General features: G+C 35.6%; 1 protein-coding gene across 5 annotated transcripts in view; it reads right to left on the bottom strand.

Moving 5' to 3' along the window:
* Positions 1–19,381, bottom strand: part of rg (A kinase anchor protein rugose) — a 257,928-nt gene that overhangs the window by 168,789 nt on the left and 69,758 nt on the right. For 2 of the 5 annotated variants that reach the window (XM_074143212.1, XM_074143211.1), the window contains exons 27-35: positions 19,073–19,226; positions 18,633–18,812; positions 17,634–17,768; positions 17,314–17,418; positions 16,602–16,761; positions 9,205–9,390; positions 1,587–1,678; positions 720–803; positions 174–366 (exon numbers count right to left, since the gene is read on the bottom strand). In XM_074143212.1, the coding sequence (XP_073999313.1) occupies positions 174–366; positions 720–803; positions 1,587–1,678; positions 9,205–9,390; positions 16,602–16,761; positions 17,314–17,418; positions 17,634–17,768; positions 18,633–18,812; positions 19,073–19,226 (1,289 nt within the window). The remainder of the gene's footprint in view (positions 1–173; positions 367–719; positions 804–1,586; positions 1,679–9,204; positions 9,391–16,601; positions 16,762–17,313; positions 17,419–17,633; positions 17,769–18,632; positions 18,813–19,072; positions 19,227–19,381) is intronic. The other 3 variants (XM_074143214.1, XM_074143213.1, XM_074143215.1) reach the window with 3 other exon arrangements.

Here is a 19,381-nt window from a genome sequence, read left to right on the forward strand (position 1 = left end):
TCAAACTAAACGAAAATTGTACACCTACACAAAAAGTACACCTGTAGATGGAAATTGTAGTAATTACACAAGTTTCTACCGGAAATGTAAGCTACATATTATTACATTTAAGAAGTGAGCTAAAGCAAAGATAGTTAGGAAGTAATTAAGACAGAACATTTAATCATCCATACCTCTGATTTGCATGTTATGCACATTCCTGTGGTCAGTGTCCTCGTTCAAGTTGACATCCGTCCAGCTCTCCTCGTTGGTTGTCATGTTGGTGAGTTTGTTGTCCTCATGTAGCGTATCCGCGGTGGTGTTGCTGTCTGCGTCGCTGGCCGCTAGCGAGGTCACAGAGATCACCTCGTCCACACATCCAATGCTCTGTTCAGCACAACCATATGTATTTAGGCATTTATATTCTTATATTTAGACTTTTACTCTTCTTATATTTATCCACATATTTAGACTTTTACATTCCTCGCTTTGAGGGAAAAGTGACACTCAAGTTGCCCTCATAAAAAGTATAAAATGAGCATCCCCTCAGAAAACATAACTTTGAAGTGACCAACCATTTCGAAAAGCGACTTGATACAAGCAAGCTAAACGGAAACAGTACACTAGTGTCGCCATTGGCTTCCTCTCGCAGACTAGCAGAAAGAGATGAAACATACTAAGAGCATTTGCACAAAATACCATGCTAGACAAGCATTGCAACTGTAATGAACATGAGCTACCTTGTTGGTGATGTTGAGCTGATGGTGTCTGCCATTATACCTTTGATCCTCCATGTCGAAGGAGTGGTGTATGTACGGAGAACGCTACACGTTAGCGTGTTAAGAAAAAAAACAAAATCAGTATTAAGTGTTAGTAATAAACCATAAGCCATTATTACTACTGAAATAGTTACAATAACAATCATTTTTAATGGGGGAAAATGCATTATGCAACTTCGGTTGGCTGTCGCCCCCAGACGTGTGGGAAATTCACTCACTAAAAACCTGTAAAGGCAAGCAAATCCACCCTGGGACCGCTTGCCGCATTACATCAGGGGCACCTATTTTAGTCATAATACAATACCATTAGTATTACGCCCTTTTTGGCTCCTAATCATCAATTTCCTAGTTCTTTACATTAGCAAGAGCCCAAATCTTCCTCCTGCTTTCTACTCCAAAAGACCATCTCAGTGAAGAGGGCCAACTCCTCCCAGCTCCTACTAGAAAACATCTACTAGGCCAATCTCACGCTTAAACACCAGTCTCTCAGACGTCCACCTTTCGCATTTAAAGTAAGTGTGGTGGGTACCATCTATCGTCGAGTTACCAATCCTTCCCATCCAGCAAAGGTACGAGATAAAATACCCGTTACCTGTGGAAACTTGGGTCATATAAGTTGACGTCGCGATACGTCCCTTTCGTATTTTAGATGTATGGATGTATTTTGATTTATTTGGATCTATTTCTCACTGTAATAAGACAAACTGTCACTTCGTTTTATATGCACCCAGTATAACTGTTTTACTGTTTTGTCCCCAATTAGTAAAAACATGCAAATTATAACTGCACCTCAGCTACTTTACAAATTTTAAAAAATTATGAAATTACCTTGACCGAAGATGCAGCTGTAGACTCGTGCGGTGCTCCTGTCAAAATTGAGGAATTGGTTTCATCAACCACTATCACGTCGCATTCCCCTTCTGTAAAAATAAAACTAACCATTAAGATTTAAAGAATAAAATATATATTTTAAAAGTTATTTTAAATTAATATCTTACACTACAAATTTTATTACATGAAATGCAGGATTAGCCGGAGTGTAGCTGAGTTACCAGAGGTTAAGTAGGTAGCTGACAAGTTACTTTTCTTGTAGGCCACTTACCCAATCACTGAACCAAACCAATTCTTACATTTACTCCGTAAAGGCCTTATAAGATGGAAATATAGACTGGCAAACTGATAATGGAAATCCCAGCACTTTCTGACGGGACGCCATTATCTCTTACTTTACAGGAGCTTTATTTACAGGCCTCAAGTGGAATGTAAAGTCATTCACTTATGCAGTACTTAGTAAGTAGGGAAATAGTTGTACCTTCCATGCCCCGTTTTCTTGTTTTATTTCTGTGATTGTGAATATGATGCAGTTTATCTGAGTTAGCTTTCTACACTTGGTAACTGCTTCCTAAACTTAGGCAACGTATGTACACCACCATATCACGCATGTATGACAACGTATTTAGACCTTAAATTTAGGACCATCTTTAAAAACTTAGGGCATCACCATTAAATCAAGACATGCACTCAGACCCAGCAATTAAGACCCGGCAGTGCATTGGGGGTCATCACTCCACCAAGAAGCTTTTGAGGTAATGAGTTAGCCAGCATGCAACATTCAAGCACGAGCCATGCCTCTGGTGGTCTAGGCGAAAATTACCTCTTAGCGAAACCGTTGGTAACCAGCCGCGGATCTTGCCCCATACCAGGCCAACTTAATCTGGCTTTATCCTACTTTATTGATCTGAAAGGCTCAGAAAACATCTCCCCAGGGAAAACACATTGGTTTAGTCTAGATGTTGTGTAGTCTGTAACAGAAGGAGAGAAAACGATCTCTTTTATACAAACTCCATGTTTTGCTGTAACATTCTGACATTTGAAGACCAGAGTAGAAAGTAGAGAAAAACGATTGGCGAGAAAAGCCATGCTCTAAATCCCGATGCTCCTATATGATCATGACTTAAGATGTTCCCAGTGAATATACTCCTATTTCAAGCTCAAATCGCTCGAAGCTCTGGTTAGGAAACTTATTTAACTCTTCCTTTACCCTTTAAGCCATTTCGTTAATGGGAATCACTTGATTACTTTTTTGAGTCTATACAAGTAACCCTTATAATGGTACTTACACTCGATAATTTCCCATGCTTTCAGAGCAAACCCGTAACACTCCCAAGACAAAGAGTAGTATGCAATAAGAGGGAAAGGAAGTTACATGAGAAAATCTTGCACAAGTGAATGACTTCCGAATGTAAATGTACCATTAAACAACATCAAAAAGTGTACATGCTTTGGCGTTCTATGTTATGAATTCGAGAAGAACGCCAGCTTGAGGTCGTATTAGTATAGCTTTTAAGTTTTTAGGTATTGAGATTATTTTTTTAACTTCATTTGTTAACATTTATTATTTTAGATTTTTTGAGATCGTATTTGGCTTGAATTCAATAGGAGTCGAAAATATTTACTTATTCAATTACAGTACTGAAAAGAAACTGGCTGAAATATAACATTCCATACTAATTTCACACTGTACTCAGGTTTTAATTAGTTACACTAATATGTAGGATAACATAATAATATGATAATAATAATAATAAAAATTGTTTACAAAAAGGTAAAAAGAAGAAGATTTTCTGAAAATGCCGTTTTTGCCCATTTTTTTTCTCAAAATCTATTTGATCTATGTTGTTGCAAAAAAATACTCTTATAAACGAGGATTTGCACTATATTTTTAAGAAAAATTGGGAATTTCATCTTTTAAAGTAGAAGAGGAAAAAACTGTCCAATTTGGATGTTTCTCAATGTTACGCTTTTTCTTGCAGTTTTTGATTATCAATCCTTATACAACTGTCCCACCGCTGTATACCACTGAAGAAATCATGATGTCCAGAAACCTTCTAAAATAACACTTTCTGGGAAATTTTTAGCGATTAACGAAATAGAACTAACTAAACTTCTTTTACGCCTAAAGTTAAAAAAAAAAAAGAAAAAGGGATTTGATAAAATCTCAAAAGTCGAGTTGGTATAGTGGATTTTGACCAAAACCTTCTAAAATTCGGCACAAACGCAATCCTTTTCTCTTGCAGAGAGAAATTAAAAATATTCCAAAATCTGGGTGTGTACTCATTAGACATTCCCTTAAAAAAGGTTTACAAGGTCTATTTTAACTTATGAACTTTTTTTAAACTTGAATATTTACTAAATATTAGTTTTATATGATATACGTAGATTTTTAGTGTAGTAAATTACTTTTGTGGCAATTATGAGTCATCGCATCCCCAGACAACCGCTTCCCGGAAAAAATATAATAAATACGATAGAACTCAAAGTAATTAAGCTAAGTTAAAGAAAATTGGAGGAACCGTCTACTCCAAAGACGTAAAAGACTGATTCAGTAAAGTGTTACTTCTTCTTGATTGACTGTTTGCGTATTGTCAAGTTCAAAATAGTATTTTTTTTTCTTTTGGTATTTTTGAGAAATAATGTATTTTTATTTATTTAATTTCCTTTATATTTCAGCAGGTTTCCTTTTCAATGATGTACGATTAGAGAGAAAGCTTTTTCGACTCCAAATGGCCTCAATAATTCGACAAGCTGTACACTTCATAGGGGTGTCTGTATAAAATTGTACGAATGCAAGTATACATTACAAAGAAAATAAATTTATTTAAAAAAATTATAATTCCTCAAACAAAATGGCCGCACTTTGTAAACAAATATACAGCTGCGAGATCTACCGGCAGTCCTATAAACTGCGCCAAACCTTGCAAAACTTTTTTTAAAACAAAAGATTCGATTTGAAATTCCGATTAATAAGCTATATTATAAAATAACGTTTTTAAATAAGCTTGTTTTTGAGAAGTCGTGCCGAACTGAAAAATGAGCGACTAGTTGTGATTATGGAGGCACAGGTGCTTAAAAGGACCGTAGATCCAATTTAATAATAAAATATTCGACAACAATGCTTCTTTATTCTTTGGATTTTACTTACTTCGAAAAAAAGAAGGAGATAACTCAGAAGAAGGTCGGAAGAGAAGTGATTCCTCGTTGATTTGAAGGAATAGAAAACCAGCACCATTTCGCAACAACTACATAGTCAGATCTTCAATATTTATGTTACTATGAATGCAGTACTGGTACGTGATGATACTACTACGTGCAAGGGATGATTAACGTATTTAACAGCTGCAACCAATGACCCGTTCTGAAATGCATACTATGTTATCAGCATTATTGACGTTGTTCTTTAACTCAAAGCACTAGCTTTCCTGTCCCAGACGGACTTCTGCTGCTTGGAATACCTCCTTCATTCTTTGCAGGCCCCCAGTCGAATCTACATATCGTTTTAAATTAACTCTTATTATCTCCAAGTAACATGAAAAAATAAATGATAGTGTGCGATAAGAATGGAGTAGTTAGGGTCACTATAGCAAACATCAAACGGGCATGATTCACCTGGAGTTATGACGCAGCTGTTCCTAATATAACTATTATTTCTGTGATGCCTGTTTCGTTATTTGTTTTTGTTTTTGGTTTTTTTTTTTTTTTTTCTATTTTGAAACGGAACCCCGAAGGAAGAAGTGGACTAGACAATTCTTCAGAGATCTTGGCATCGCTTCCCAAAGAAGTTTATATACAGACGGTCAATCCAAGTTTTATGTGACCCGAGCAGAAAGTTAGGAGTAACAGCATCGAATTCAGAGCCTTCACACATCGGGCGAACCAAACCTCCAATTTAAGAGCATTACTGTGAAATTTCTGACTCAGAAAAAATTATTAATTTCCAGAATCTGGTGGGTAAAATATAGGTGGCGAGGAGTATTATGAAACAAAAAACAGTATACATATAGGCTCACAGAAAACGCAGCCACCGGCGTGAAATGTAACCAAGGCACTGCTTAGGAAGAGTGATACACAAGATGGTGATAAAACAGACCCAAATTGACGAAGAACTAGGGGGTTCTATCTTTAGAGGGGAGAACGCACTGATTCCCACCTAAAGCAAGATGCCTTAGGTAAGATGGCCTATCATATTTTTGTCTGGATTCTTTTTTTGCCCTTTAGCTCTTTCACGTCAGAGGAGATAATGGTGACGAAAATCCTGAAACTTAGAAAAAAGGGAGTTTTTTCGTACTAGACCTTCATGGGGTAGGCACTCTAACCCTCCTCTGGTTGTGGTATTTGACGAAAAGAGCCTCCCTCTAGCTTTAATCCAGTGTAGTCTTGCCATGAAGCAAGACTAATGAAGAACCCCTAATGAAGCAACGATTCCTGAATTTAATTTGACCTATTTTAAGTCAAACTTTACTACGCTTACTTTACCACATTTTCATTCTCTCCCCCCCCTTCCAAACCACTGGTAAGATGGAGTCACAAAACGTCCTTTACAACAGAGGATACCTTTACTGAAAACTCGAAATCAGACCTGTATGTAAATAAATTTGCAAGATGGTTGCAGTCGCTTTCTTAACAGTATGAAATAACAACCACTGCAAATTTTATAGTTTATGAACCGTATCTCATGCCAAATCCCACAGTAACCGAAAAAAAAATTGAACTTTCTACGATTTTTTTTTTACCAGATTATTCTGTTCGCAATAATTTTTTTATATATGAGATGAAAAAAAATATTCCACTTTTCAGAAACATCAGCAGACTAAAAATAAAAACAAATTCAGCCATATTTGTTTACATAGTGCGCCTAGTTTATGGAATAAACACGCTAGAATACAAAACTAGCTATACAAGAAAATACAGGATAAATTAAAAAGCGTTATCATGCAAAGCATTCCAATTAATGAATAAGCTATAATAAATGTTACAAGAATTGGTGCGTCAAGCTTTAGTAATATTTATCGAATATTCATTCTACCTTATCGCAGACCAGAAGGCTCGCTAGCAAAGGTAACGCCTCCTACATTTGCGACGCACTCTGTGAGCGCAGTTTTTTTGAAAAAGGCAGAGTAAGTTTAAAAACCTAACTAGTTTTACTTTTCAGGTAAATAGGTGTTCTGATAGCAGCAGAATGGCACTTAACTAAACTTGCCTGACTCAAGCTAGAACCCGTGAGCTCTCAAGCTGAGTTCAACTCGGTAAGGTACCACGACTTACTTATGGTGGCGCCCCTTATGAAAATAACAAAAGAAAAAGACTAACTGATTCAGTTAACTTCTTCTTAAGAAAACTAAACGAAATCCTTATAATCGAATTTCACCTGCTTGCATCAATCGTTCAAATTTAACCATATTTTCAATGTTTTTAAACTTTTTATTGGTCAAAGGAAACAAATTTTCAAACAATTAAATCCAGATTTCACTCAAATTAAATCGTAACAGTGTGAAATTAAACCTATACTAAGTAAATCCATTCCTCCATGAATTTTTTTATCAATCAAACTCAAACTTATTTATCAAATTAAGGCTAGTCTCAATCAAATCAAATCTATTCTCAGTGAAAATAAAACCTTATATCTATTAAAATAGAGATATAAAATTGAATACTCATTGTCAGAGAAACCTTTTATGTATAAGCCTAACTAATCTAACGGCCAATCTGCGGTACGATCCAATAATGGAGGCATTACTTTTGAAAGCGAGCCTCCGAGAATAATAAAGCAAAACAGTATTATGGTTACTTTATTATTATTTTTATTTTTTTTATTTTTTTTATTTTTTGTATGGAAAACCTCACATCCCCTGCTCCGAAAATGTGCGTTCTAATACTTGTTTTTTGTATCACAAAAATATATTTTTATGATTTCATGAAAACCGAAAGCTGAAGATTACTGTCTGGAAGAATGTAAATTCTTCGAAATTGTAGGATCAAAATTTATATCAAGATGGATGTTAGGAAAAGTTTGTCGACTGGATGGTGTAACAATAGCTTTTGTTTGCTTTTCTCTGAGTAGTGAAGCCTAACTTCGTACCGATAACCATTATTTATGCTTATGCTTGTAACAGCTCATGAGAAATCTATGCGATATGACCAAATTTAAGGTTGTCATACGAGCCAGAAAATTAAGCTGGTCTATTCCTTAAATTCGGCACTGAAGAGTGCTCAAGAGTACATCAAGATGCCAGATGTGGACGTTGCTTGGCCAGCACCAGTGAAACTTTTAGGTGATTTGTGCCTTGCCCCATTCAACCATAAAACAGCAATGCGGGTAGCCAGCAAGCTCCCTGAAGCAATGGATATTCACTTATGCTCCAGCAAACCGCATGCTGATTAGAAGAATAATAAAAACTACGTTTTGAAGACAGCTGATTGTTTTATCCGCCGTAGCACGCATTCCTGATCTTATTCAGTATTCCTGATCTTTTTCGAATTTTCAACCATCAAAAGAGGTCGATTAATCAGCTTGGGATAGAGAATTTGACTTCAACCGAGTTTCTGCCTCATGTTACACTTGCGGATAAAATCAGCTTTTTTATATTGCTGACTCATTTTCAAAAATATAGCTCTTTGTATAACTGAAATAAAAGTACTTCTTCAAGAAGGTAAGCAAGGCCACTTACATCCAACACGTTCATTAATAAAAGTAAATTTTGTATTTTTCCCTGATCTAGCTTACAGCCTACATCTGGTACCCTCGGTGGTATATTGCAAATTTCGCTGGTGATGGCAGACCAAGTAATTGTTGACTCATGAATGGGTTCCCGTTAGAGCAAATTAGACCTATATTTCCAGATGTAAGCCTAATAGGTGAATAAATAAACTAATTTTGAATTATAAGAAGAAAAACGCACAGTCATTTGTTGCATCCTGATTATTACTATAACCGCAAATTAATAAAACTAAGGAATAAAATACATTTACCTTAAAAATAGGATAGTCAAGAAGTGGGCGTACCTCAGTATTGCAACAATGTGAAGCGTATGGTTTGATTTTTTTTTTGTGGACACATCAGAATGAGCATCGCCATAATAATAGCACGACTGAATTCTGCGTCATGTTCTAGCGGATGTTTTGCGAAGATAAACCGAGGTCAGTGTGTGAACGCTCCTCCACAACTTCTAGCAACTAGTCTGATGGGAGTTGTCTTGACGGTTTTCTTGATGAATATTAATAGAGCACTATCTGCTGCAGTTAAATGGCTCAAAAATGCAACATATTCCGAACTGTAAGGAGGCCTTCGCACACGAGTCCTCGGATTAGCTTTGAAAAACATGGCGCAGAAGTCAGTTTTGCTACAATATCGAATTCGATATTGCAATTTCTTAAGCTAATATTTTCGTTACTTGAAGCATAAATTAAGGATCTGTATCAAAGATTAACCATAACTTCATAGTGTCGTAATACATAGGAAGCTACATAAACTTAACCAACCAGTAGGAGTAACACAGTTCAAAAAAATGGAAGTAATTAATAAAAGCAGAAAAAACAGAAAAAACAAGGTAACTGCTTCAATATTTTTTGGGTTGGTTTCATGAATGATTTTTGTTCAACAGTCCAGTACCTTGACGAGGAAGTATCGGATATCTGAGCACTTTAGCGTGGTTGATATTGTTGTTATGATTCATGGAGCTGCTGTAGTTAATGTTGCTGTTTCTGAGCAGGGGCGCATTGGGATGCGAGTTCGGGAGGAACTGGGGATACACGTGGTGCGACCACTGGGGGAACAGCGGTCTCGGGCCGCTACAGTCTGCTCGCACATACAACAACATAGTTTATAAAACCATTGACTTGACAACTCAGTTTAAATAACAGAGGAAGAAGCTGCATAAGGCATCCACTTACACACTTTGCATTTAATAACACGTCAGATCAAATTCTCAGAGCAACACATAGACCCTTCAACATCGATTGCTTGGTTCAGATTCATACGTCTGCACTCCATACATAAGATTTCTTACAAGACGGTTACGGGCTCATTCTCAACAAATCTCTACAGCCTATGCTAGTTTCTAGCTTTAATTTTTCGAGAAAACTGAAAGCAATGAAAACACCTGCCGAAAATTATGACTTCCGCTTAGTTTTCTTTTTAATATTATTTCACAAGGAAGGGTTTAGCTCAATGGTTGCACTGGATTTCTACACGAAGATCCCGGATATGAATCTGGGATTCTCTCTTCCAATTTTGGCGAATATGTCGTTTAAATTTCTGCAGCTGAACTGACCCTTAGGGCTAAGAGTGTACGCGCGATAAGAACTATTTAGTGCAAAGACATTGCACCGCGACTACGACTACCACAGTACAATGTTACGGCAAATGACAAATTCGCTAGGTTTGTACTAGGCATAATAGTAGCTTCAAACAACTCAAGTTTCAAGATGGCCTGCCACTCAAATAATATCTCAAAATGCAAATTTAAAACTTCCTGAGCAGATTTAATTCCTCAAATTTCTTGTTAGAATATAGAACTAAATTTTAAGTTTTTGTTTGTTGTTTCCCTTCGGAAAATTCTAACTTACAAACTTTCATAAAACCTCGTTACTTCTCTAAGGTTCCAACAAAACTGATACGCCAAATAGACATGTAGTTGCACCAAATCCGAAAAACTTTGGTTTTTATGGTGACAAAAATATTCAGTGAAGTTGCAGTTACGGATGGCTAATTTTGACGAATGAGATAAATTGGTCATATACAGTTTGAGAACTTATGGCATTTTTTTTTTAAATATTGTGTTTACACATAATTAGCTAAGAGTCAAATTTCTAAAAAACCATTTCACCTATCCAAAGAACATATTTTCAAGTATTTCTATGGAAGACTAAAAAGCAGAAATCTACACAAAAACAATACTTCTTCCTACGAATAGTAAGAGAAATTATTTCTGCAATTTTTTCCCTCAAAAACCTGAAACTATTGACTATCAATATGAAAGGTATGTATGCATATTGGGCAGAAACTCTGAAGGAACTGTGGGTTAGTGAAGCGACCAAGCGGTGACTCCTTGTCATGATCTGGCGTGCAGGTCAGCACTTTTTGCTAAGGATGCCCTCACCAATTACATAATATGAAATGTGGAAAACGAAGTACAGATCGTTTGCTAGGTAAACTAAATTAAAACACTGGAATCTATCTTGATTAAACTTGGACAGTAAGTTATTTTTTTATGTCAGCTAAAGGTAAGTAGAATAAAAAGATCATACAAAATTAAATTATAACAGTAAAAATGAGTGAGACCAGAACTAAGCACCCGTCAAGTGGTTGCTGTTGGAAGAGATGCCTCAATTTGCTGATACACTGAGCCTCAATCGCAATGCTGCCCAAGCACGGTGCTGAGGATTATAGTACGCTACAGACGGATAATCAGAGGCCCAACACGGAAAAAATAACGAACGAGCTTCAAGACTGTTTATTAGTAAACCTGTTTCGATGTTCTTGAACAAGATCTCTCACTATTAACTTATATGAGAGATTCATAGCGTGCAGGAAAATAAATCGAAAAGAAAAAAATTGGCGGATAAAAGTTCTGAGTTCACATGTTATAAGCTCAAAATAGTCTGGATCTTTGGAAACTTCAGACGCCAGGACGAAAGGGCATTGACAAAAAATGAGGTGGCTGACATCCTTAATGGTAAGGAGCAATATGGAACCTGAAAACTTTTATGTTACAAGCTTCAGATCTCTCCAGGAAGTGCTGAGAGAGAAGTAGAAAGCCAACTGAACTAGGCTTTGGAGAGAATGAGACAGGCGAAGATATGTCTAGGCAATAAATTATAATCGAAAGAGATTTCAAGCACACCTTGCTCTATGCAAAAAAAAAAAAAAAAATTCACTGACAGTCAACAGTCACTGGTCGACTGCAAGGAGCACTTCAAAAGTTGGATCTGGAACTTGGGGCACTTACAGCTTCTATTCCCCATAGGGGGAAGTGGATTAGCTACATCTTCAGAGTACTTGGCGTCCCTGCGGGTATCCCAGCATAAAACAACATGAACATGAGCAACATACACAGTAACACCCCAATACATTTGCTAAGTACACATAGGGCATAGTGGTGCTATACCTCCACTATTATTCCTTGCTTCTATCCCTCCTTTGATCCTGTCTATCCCTTTCCTGAACCCCGGAGAGCAATTAGGCGGCAATCATATGAAAAGTTAGACCGTGTTCGTTCGAATATTGCAGATATAAAATTCCAAAATTAATTTTTTTTTTAATCACCCTTCTGGTATTTAACTTGAACTTTTAAGTACTACTCGAAAATTGATAGATCGAAATAACACATTAACGAAAGACTATTTTTAATGCTTTTTAATTTGAAAAGCTCACCGCCTGGAGTATCTGAGAGACCCAGAAATCAACCTGTTGGCTGAGGCAAATTAATACTATAGCGACATGATAGTATAGCAAATCATACTATTCTGTAAAATACATACAGCAAAAAAATTAAAGGTCTACTTTGTATTGTAGTTGTTCCAAGTAAATGAGTGCCTCTAAAACATGTTTTGAAGAGATATTATTGTGGTTAGGATTAAGATAAACCCTCAGACCTGTCTCAAGAGGCTATTGTTTTTTTGACCATACGCGACCTAGGAGTGCGGGAAGTAGGCCGCGATTGGGAGTGAGTCATTCTGTAATCCAGCGATTATGGGGAAGATAACAAGAGACAGGAGGATTCGCGAAATGAGGGCCGATTCATGCGGCTAAAAGCCCTCAGAAATCGCCAAACCACCTCACCTGCTATCCAAAGTGACCTCAGGCGTGCCACAGGAACCGTAATTTCAGCTAAAACCGTTCCTAATTGGTTGAGGGAAGGTGGCCTGCGTTCCAGGTACCCGATAAAAGTTCCACGGTTGACCAGAAGGCACAAAATCGCCAGACATCTGTTTGCCAGAAGCCATCGTAATTGGCACATCGGGCAATGGAGGAAAGTTTTCTTCTCTGATAAGTCCAAATTTACACTGTACAGAAATGATGGGCGAGTGAGAGTATGGAGGCGAGGAAATGAACGTTTTCTCACTTGTGTACTGCAACCAACGTCACCATTTGGCGGCGGATCAATTTTGGTTTGGGCAGGAATTTCTTTTCCTGACAAAAGTGACTTGGTTGTGTTCGCGAATGGAAGCTGTACATCAATGAAGTTTTACGAATCCACACCCGCGGAAGAGCACTTAGGTGGAGATCAATTCGTTTTCAAGCATGATAGAGCCCGCCCTCATATTGCGTGGTACGTGAGTTCATAAATTCCAACAACATTCAGACTCTTGGCTGACCAGCTTGTAGCCCGGATTCGAATCCGATTGAACATTTATGGGACTAGCTGGGGCAAAACATTCGCAATCGTCCTGACTCGCCACGAACATTACCAAAGATGGAACAAGTCCTAAGAGAAGAATGGGAAAGAATTTCACTACATAAAATCAGGCGCCTAGTAATGCCAAGACGTATGCATGTTGTTATTCAAGCATTCAAGGCAATATGAGGTACTGAGCACGCAATAAAAAAAATTACAATTTTTCTGTATTAACTTTTTTTTAAATTTTTGCACAATTTTAATAAATTTTGTCTTTTGTAAAAATTTATCTCATAATTGGCATAACTTCTTTTCCCCATCACTATTAACACTCCTCTCTGCACTAATAACGAAGTGTTGTCAGCGTTATTCTTCTAAACAGGTTGTACAGTGGGCTTCTTCCAGTGGCCCTTCAATTTTTTTGCTGTGTGTATTTGGGATTTGGATTTATAAGTAAACAAAAAAAAAAAAGTAAAAGAAAAATATAATTAATCTAAAGTGGACGTAAATACAAAAAAGAGGTATTCAACAAGGAGGGTATACGCGTGAGTATGTGGGGGGACGCCTACCTATGAGTGAAATTGGGTCAGTCTGAGGGAGTCAGAGCGTTTTGCATTAAGCCTATCTGAGTCATATAGTTTGTCAACAGAAAAAGAGTAGTTTTGATGACTGTGTGTCTCTAGCTGAACGCAGAGTCTGAAGCCGAGGGAACTTTTACTGTCTAATACTAATTGTTTGGAATTAAAATACAGAGCCTGAGATTATTCATTTATTGTGTATATGTAGCCATTACTATCGTTAAGTCTTAAAAATATCATCCAGGTACCTTATTATATTACTATTGCGCTAGCTAGTACTGTGAAAGATGGATTAAAATGACATTATTTCCCTTTTAGTTGTTCGTTTTTAACAATAAAGTTATTTTTATGTACAATTTCAAAACCTATGTTATTTCCCATTTCGCTTTATAGTGTGATAGCGAAGAGAATAAGGTTGTTTGCACATTTGCAAATACAAATATATACTTATATATATATATATATATATTTGAATACTTATTCGTATAAAAAAAATATTAAACAATTAATAAATAAATTACACAATCTACAAGTAGATTGCATTAGAGACAGAAATTCAGAAAAACGTAAATAGTCGCTCTGGGATTACAATACCTAGCATAATCTAATTTCATTCCTATTTTCCACATTTCATATGGAACAAAACAAAAAATTATGAATACCAAAATCACAGCTATTAGAGTAATTTTTAGAAAGCAGCTTATGAATCCAGAAGTAGTTACTTCAAAATAATTGATATAAAATTCATTCTAAATAGCCAAATTATTTTTCATTGCACAAGGCTGTGCACAAGTGCATATAGTGTTAGTTTCTATTTTGTTTTGTAATTTACCCTTTAACAAAAATAAATAAATAATATCACTGTGTGAACTGCTTGTGCATGTGCTGCTCATCACTGACAACTGCAAGTATTTGGTTATCTTACTTTTAAAATCAGCCAAAAACACCACAAAATCGTTTTATGATACAGTTCAGTGATTTTCATTATTCTAAAAAATCTGGTATGTAACACTCAAGCAACTTTCTCTTACTGCAATACCATCTTAAACGTTAAATTTGCTGAATGTTCAGTTGTCCATATAACTAGAATGTGTAGTAAGCCTACCACGAATTAAGTTATATAATTGAATGTGACTAGTCATGTGTACTATCCGACACATTCTATTAACACGGGAAGTATAACTTTAATTTAGGGTTACACCTATTACGCCCTCCGTTATTGCAATATAAGCAGCAAACGCACGAAGTTAGTTGCAAATGGTTGAAATATTTTAAGAAAAAATAAAATCTATATATTCGTAAAATTGCATTTCCGGTCAACGAATTTTTCTCAAATTTGAAATTTAGAATCCCGCTACCTATAAAGCGCGGAGCAGTAACTTGATCTGAGAGAGTTCTTGAACAAGAACGCTTAAAATGGCCCTTCCCTCTTGAGAACCCAGCTCAAAATCAATTTTCTTAGAAAAAATAAAATAAAAAAATACTAACAAAAATGATAAGACAATGTGTAGAAATTATATGAAAGTCGTTAGAGGTAAAAAAATTAAAAAACAAATCAGTAAATTCGCACATCCAGAAGTGCAACCAGTTGCAAGATATAGGTCGCCTGTGACTATATAATTTTTCGAAAGGCCTTAAACATGTAATAACGTGGAAGTAAGAGAAAGTAGAAATATATTACCTTAATGAAAAATTGAAATAAAATGTACTGGCACACTGAATTGTATTACAGTAATAAATAGCTTCACTAAAATTCGACTTTTCCAACCAATAAAACTTAGCAAAGGCATAATAAATTAAAAACTGGATTACTTCTGGATTCACTATTTTGAAAAAAGGGATTAAATGGATTACAGCATGTATTAAAGGATAAAAATCAAAAATTATATTTTGGTGCGGTGCACGTGAGAAAGATTAGTACTGGTTTACAGTTCAAATGCACCTCAAACTCACCAAACGCTCCTGTAAACAGATACAATATTACAATCAAATATTCAAGTAAGACTTACTTAAATAATAAAAGAAATCTATTAGCTTGTGCCTTATTAATAACAGAAAATACACAGTGGCCTAATGCTACCGCAATATTCATTCATTATGTAGTCAACTTTGGATATATAATAAGTCGACAAAAAAACAGTCCGTTCCAATTCTCAAGTGCTCCAAAAAAAGGGAAATTTATTCTTCCCATAGATTAGTAAATTTATTATTCAATTATCTTCACTAGAAGTTGTTTGATTGAGTCTAGTTTTTGCGGTTCCATTTACTTTTGTGTTTTTTTTTAACTGGCTTTTTTACGGACTCATCACTTTTTATTAGGCTATTATTAATAGAGTGTGTAAAAAAAAAGTTGCGTTTTTTAACTTTAATTATTTTTTTTACCTTTATTGGGCTCGGTTATTTATTTAAAATACGCTGTTAAGAATTACCTCATCTTAATCCTTTAAATTTGATAAAATGTTCTTGAAAGATTATTCAAAATATAGCAGGACAGTATGTTTTTGTTTCGTTCGTTCAATATAGCTTTGGAATAGTAAACATTAGTGATTCCAAAACATGAGTAAAAAGGTATATACCCGCAACCACAGATCCCAGTAAATCTGCATAGTCTTCAATGCTGACTTCATAATTTCAAAAATGGGGTCACCAGTTTGCAAAGAATAGGCGGAACGTACACGCAACTTTCGGAAATACTCAGCTTTTTGTGAACCTAGAACGAATACTTTCCATCAGTCTAATGAACGATCCTTCATTCAACAAAATTTCATTCCAGCATCTCGATTAAGAAATATGACCCCGGATGCAGCATGTACCCACCCAAACATGCACACAGCCCTGACCTGGTATCATCAAATTATCTTTTATTTCGAGCAATGGCTCATTTACTTAGTTATCTGCTTTTTGTAAAACTATAAAATTTCATTAAGAAACGGATTTTTTTTTTTTACTCACTCCATTAGATTTGATTTAAATCAAAGTTATTTTTTTAATCAATAAAAGTCGCTTTTTTCGACGACATGGCAATTAAAAAAAGAAAATTAAAAGAATTTTAGACTAGTGTTTGCTATCAGAAAAGAATTTTTTGTAGTAACCTGGTGGACTGTCAGTAGTATGTTGGTTGCCTATGGATGCAGGAGGCGTGGGAACTCGAGCCACTGGAGGCTCCAGGATGTCTCGGTATTTGCTTACCATCAGTACGGAAATAAAGTAAACCACAGCTAAAGACAGGAACTGAGCTTGCTTAGTTTCTTCCTGCAACCAAAAATAAACCTCACTTCTATCACTGACTTTCTTCAACGTCGGATTTTTGAGAATTCATTCCATTGTTAACATCAACAGAATACAGATAAATGATACATATGGCCTTTAGAGATGTAACTTTCAACATTAACTCCTATCCTAAAAAAATAACCTACATGATCTGCGTTATTGCAAAACATTACCGTTAAATACGAAAATATGCTCTTTATTTTTTAAAAAATATAAAAATTGTATCTTTAATAGGAAAAAAAAAATATCAATGTTAGGTGTTTTACAACATTACTCTTTTTCAAGCGGTTTTTGACGACCAGCCCTTACACAATAGTCCTACAGATCAGTTTTAATAACTTGTACTACCGCACTTTGAACATATTTAAATATTTTTTGTGTACTTCAAACGTACATGTTCATTAAAAAGCCTCATCGAAATTAGTAATTTTATAAATTTGTTCTTTGCTTAAGCTTAAGGGTCAAGTGCATAATAATGTTGGTAATAAATTGATTTTAAAAAACAAAAAATATCAATTTATAAACTTGACTTACAACATCTCTGTAAATAACTGCACGTAAACGGTTGACATCCATGTCTTGTAACAACTTCTCTGGATCTTTCACCGGATTCCCCTGGTTGACATTATCACCTGCATTCTAAAAGCAGACAATAATTATAATTCCAAATTTTAAATTTACACTGATTTCAAAAATGCTAATATACTAAGGATGTATTTTTTGTCTGTAAATAAAAGGTAAATAAAAGATTCCGGTGTAAACAATGAATAAATAAAATGAAGTAATATTTTTACACAATTAACTGTGAGATTGGAAAGTTGGAGGACCCAAGATAACATTAATAACGTAGGTACCTTAGGTGAAGACTGAGCACCTCGAATTAACGATTGCAAGTGTGCTGATTTACTGCTGTATGTGACAGTGGCTGTCCCATAAGGGCGATTCCTCTCCTTACACTCTAAACAGTTACGAACAGCACATGTGCAGACCTGCAATACACCAACAAACTTTTTAAAGCGAAAAACAAAACTTCCTTTTACTGTAACCTACACTTAAAAATATAAAAAGAATATTTTCTGTAACCTTAACATTTTTCGATAAGTTTATTATTTTAATTCCACATAAATTCACAACAAACTGTCATTTTTGAGGGCATCTTGATATTCGAGTTGCCCCTAAAACCAATGTACTCTTATAAAAGCTACTAAACCAAAATGATCAGTGCAGAAGTTTAAACAAACCTTTTTTATTACTAAGAAAATCATCGAAAACTGAGGTCCCAATTGGTAAAGAGGCATTTTTGGTAGGCTACTGTTAACTGCTACCTTATTTTCGGACCTACTTAATAGCCATTGGACGGAATATCAAATTTCAAGTTTTGGTCTGTAGATTTCGTTGCAGTTTTTCTAGATTTTGTATATAAATACTAACTTGGGGAATTATGAAAAGGACACAATGTTTCCATAAATCATATCAGTGGAAAATCTGTACGTTACTAACTTTAGGGCAGTTAAAAGATAAGGTTTATAGTTTATGTTATACTGATGGTAGATCTGTACATAGTGTCTACTATAATTTAGAGAAGTAAGTTGCAGAAGCAAACTATATATACCTATAAAGTTTTAAAAAATCAAATATTTTCGAGGATACCAAAAGATTGGAAAATCCAGATGCCACTCTTCAAATTGAATTTCGGCTGAAGACTGGAACTCACAGTATTGCAAGTGGCGATAGTACCGACAGAATACAAAGTTAAGCAAACTGCGATTTTTCGTTTTTAAGATCCAGAGATGGAGAACCAAAATCTACATCAAGGCACATATTTACAAATATTTGATTTGATACGAACTTACCAGACGTAAACACTGTCGCAAGATACCGCCACTAGACATATTTTTCTCCGCTTCCAGCTCTCCAAAATTTAAAGAACTTGCAAATACAAGAACATCAGCTAAATTCACCAACCGTTGTAAAAATGAAACAGCTACTTCGATTGGCATCCCTTGCGTTGGCTCCATGACATCCAGTTCACTCTGATGAAAAACAAAAGTTATGATAAGAATTACACTATGTGGGTTAATTCTGAAATAGCCAAAGATAGATCAAATTAGTCGCAAGAACAAGATGAAAAATTAGTCAAGTTTGTATGTAATGCCTCTCGTTGCCAGTCAGAAGCAATGACCACGCCTTTTACGAAGAAACTGTACTGATAGCATTCTCCAAAAGTTATGTTTCATATAGAGTTATAAACTATTTTACCTCATGATTGTAACAGTGTGAGTAAAACACTTACATTAGGTGACGTTGCTGAGGCCAAGAGAGGAAGCAGGCCGCCGCAGGCAATAATTAGGTTGTCGGCCAGCTGTGAGATCAGGTGCACCGTGTTCACCACGAATATCGCATTTTCGCTGCTGTTCACGAAGTCCAATACAGATTTGGTGGAGTGGCTGCAAAATAATCAAGAAACTGCTCTATTACATTGTTGTACATAAAAAAATCTGGTGTAGAAACTCCTACGATTTTCTCATAATTTAAACTAGGAATCTTAAAACACAATCTATACTTACATGGTGGCTCTTAAAACAGGATATTAAAAAAGGGA

The sequence above is a fragment of the Rhodnius prolixus genome, unplaced genomic scaffold, assembly GCF_049639745.1.
Source record: "Rhodnius prolixus isolate KJV_2025 unplaced genomic scaffold, Rpr scaffold_12, whole genome shotgun sequence".
Taxonomy (NCBI): Eukaryota; Metazoa; Arthropoda; class Insecta; order Hemiptera; family Reduviidae; genus Rhodnius; species Rhodnius prolixus.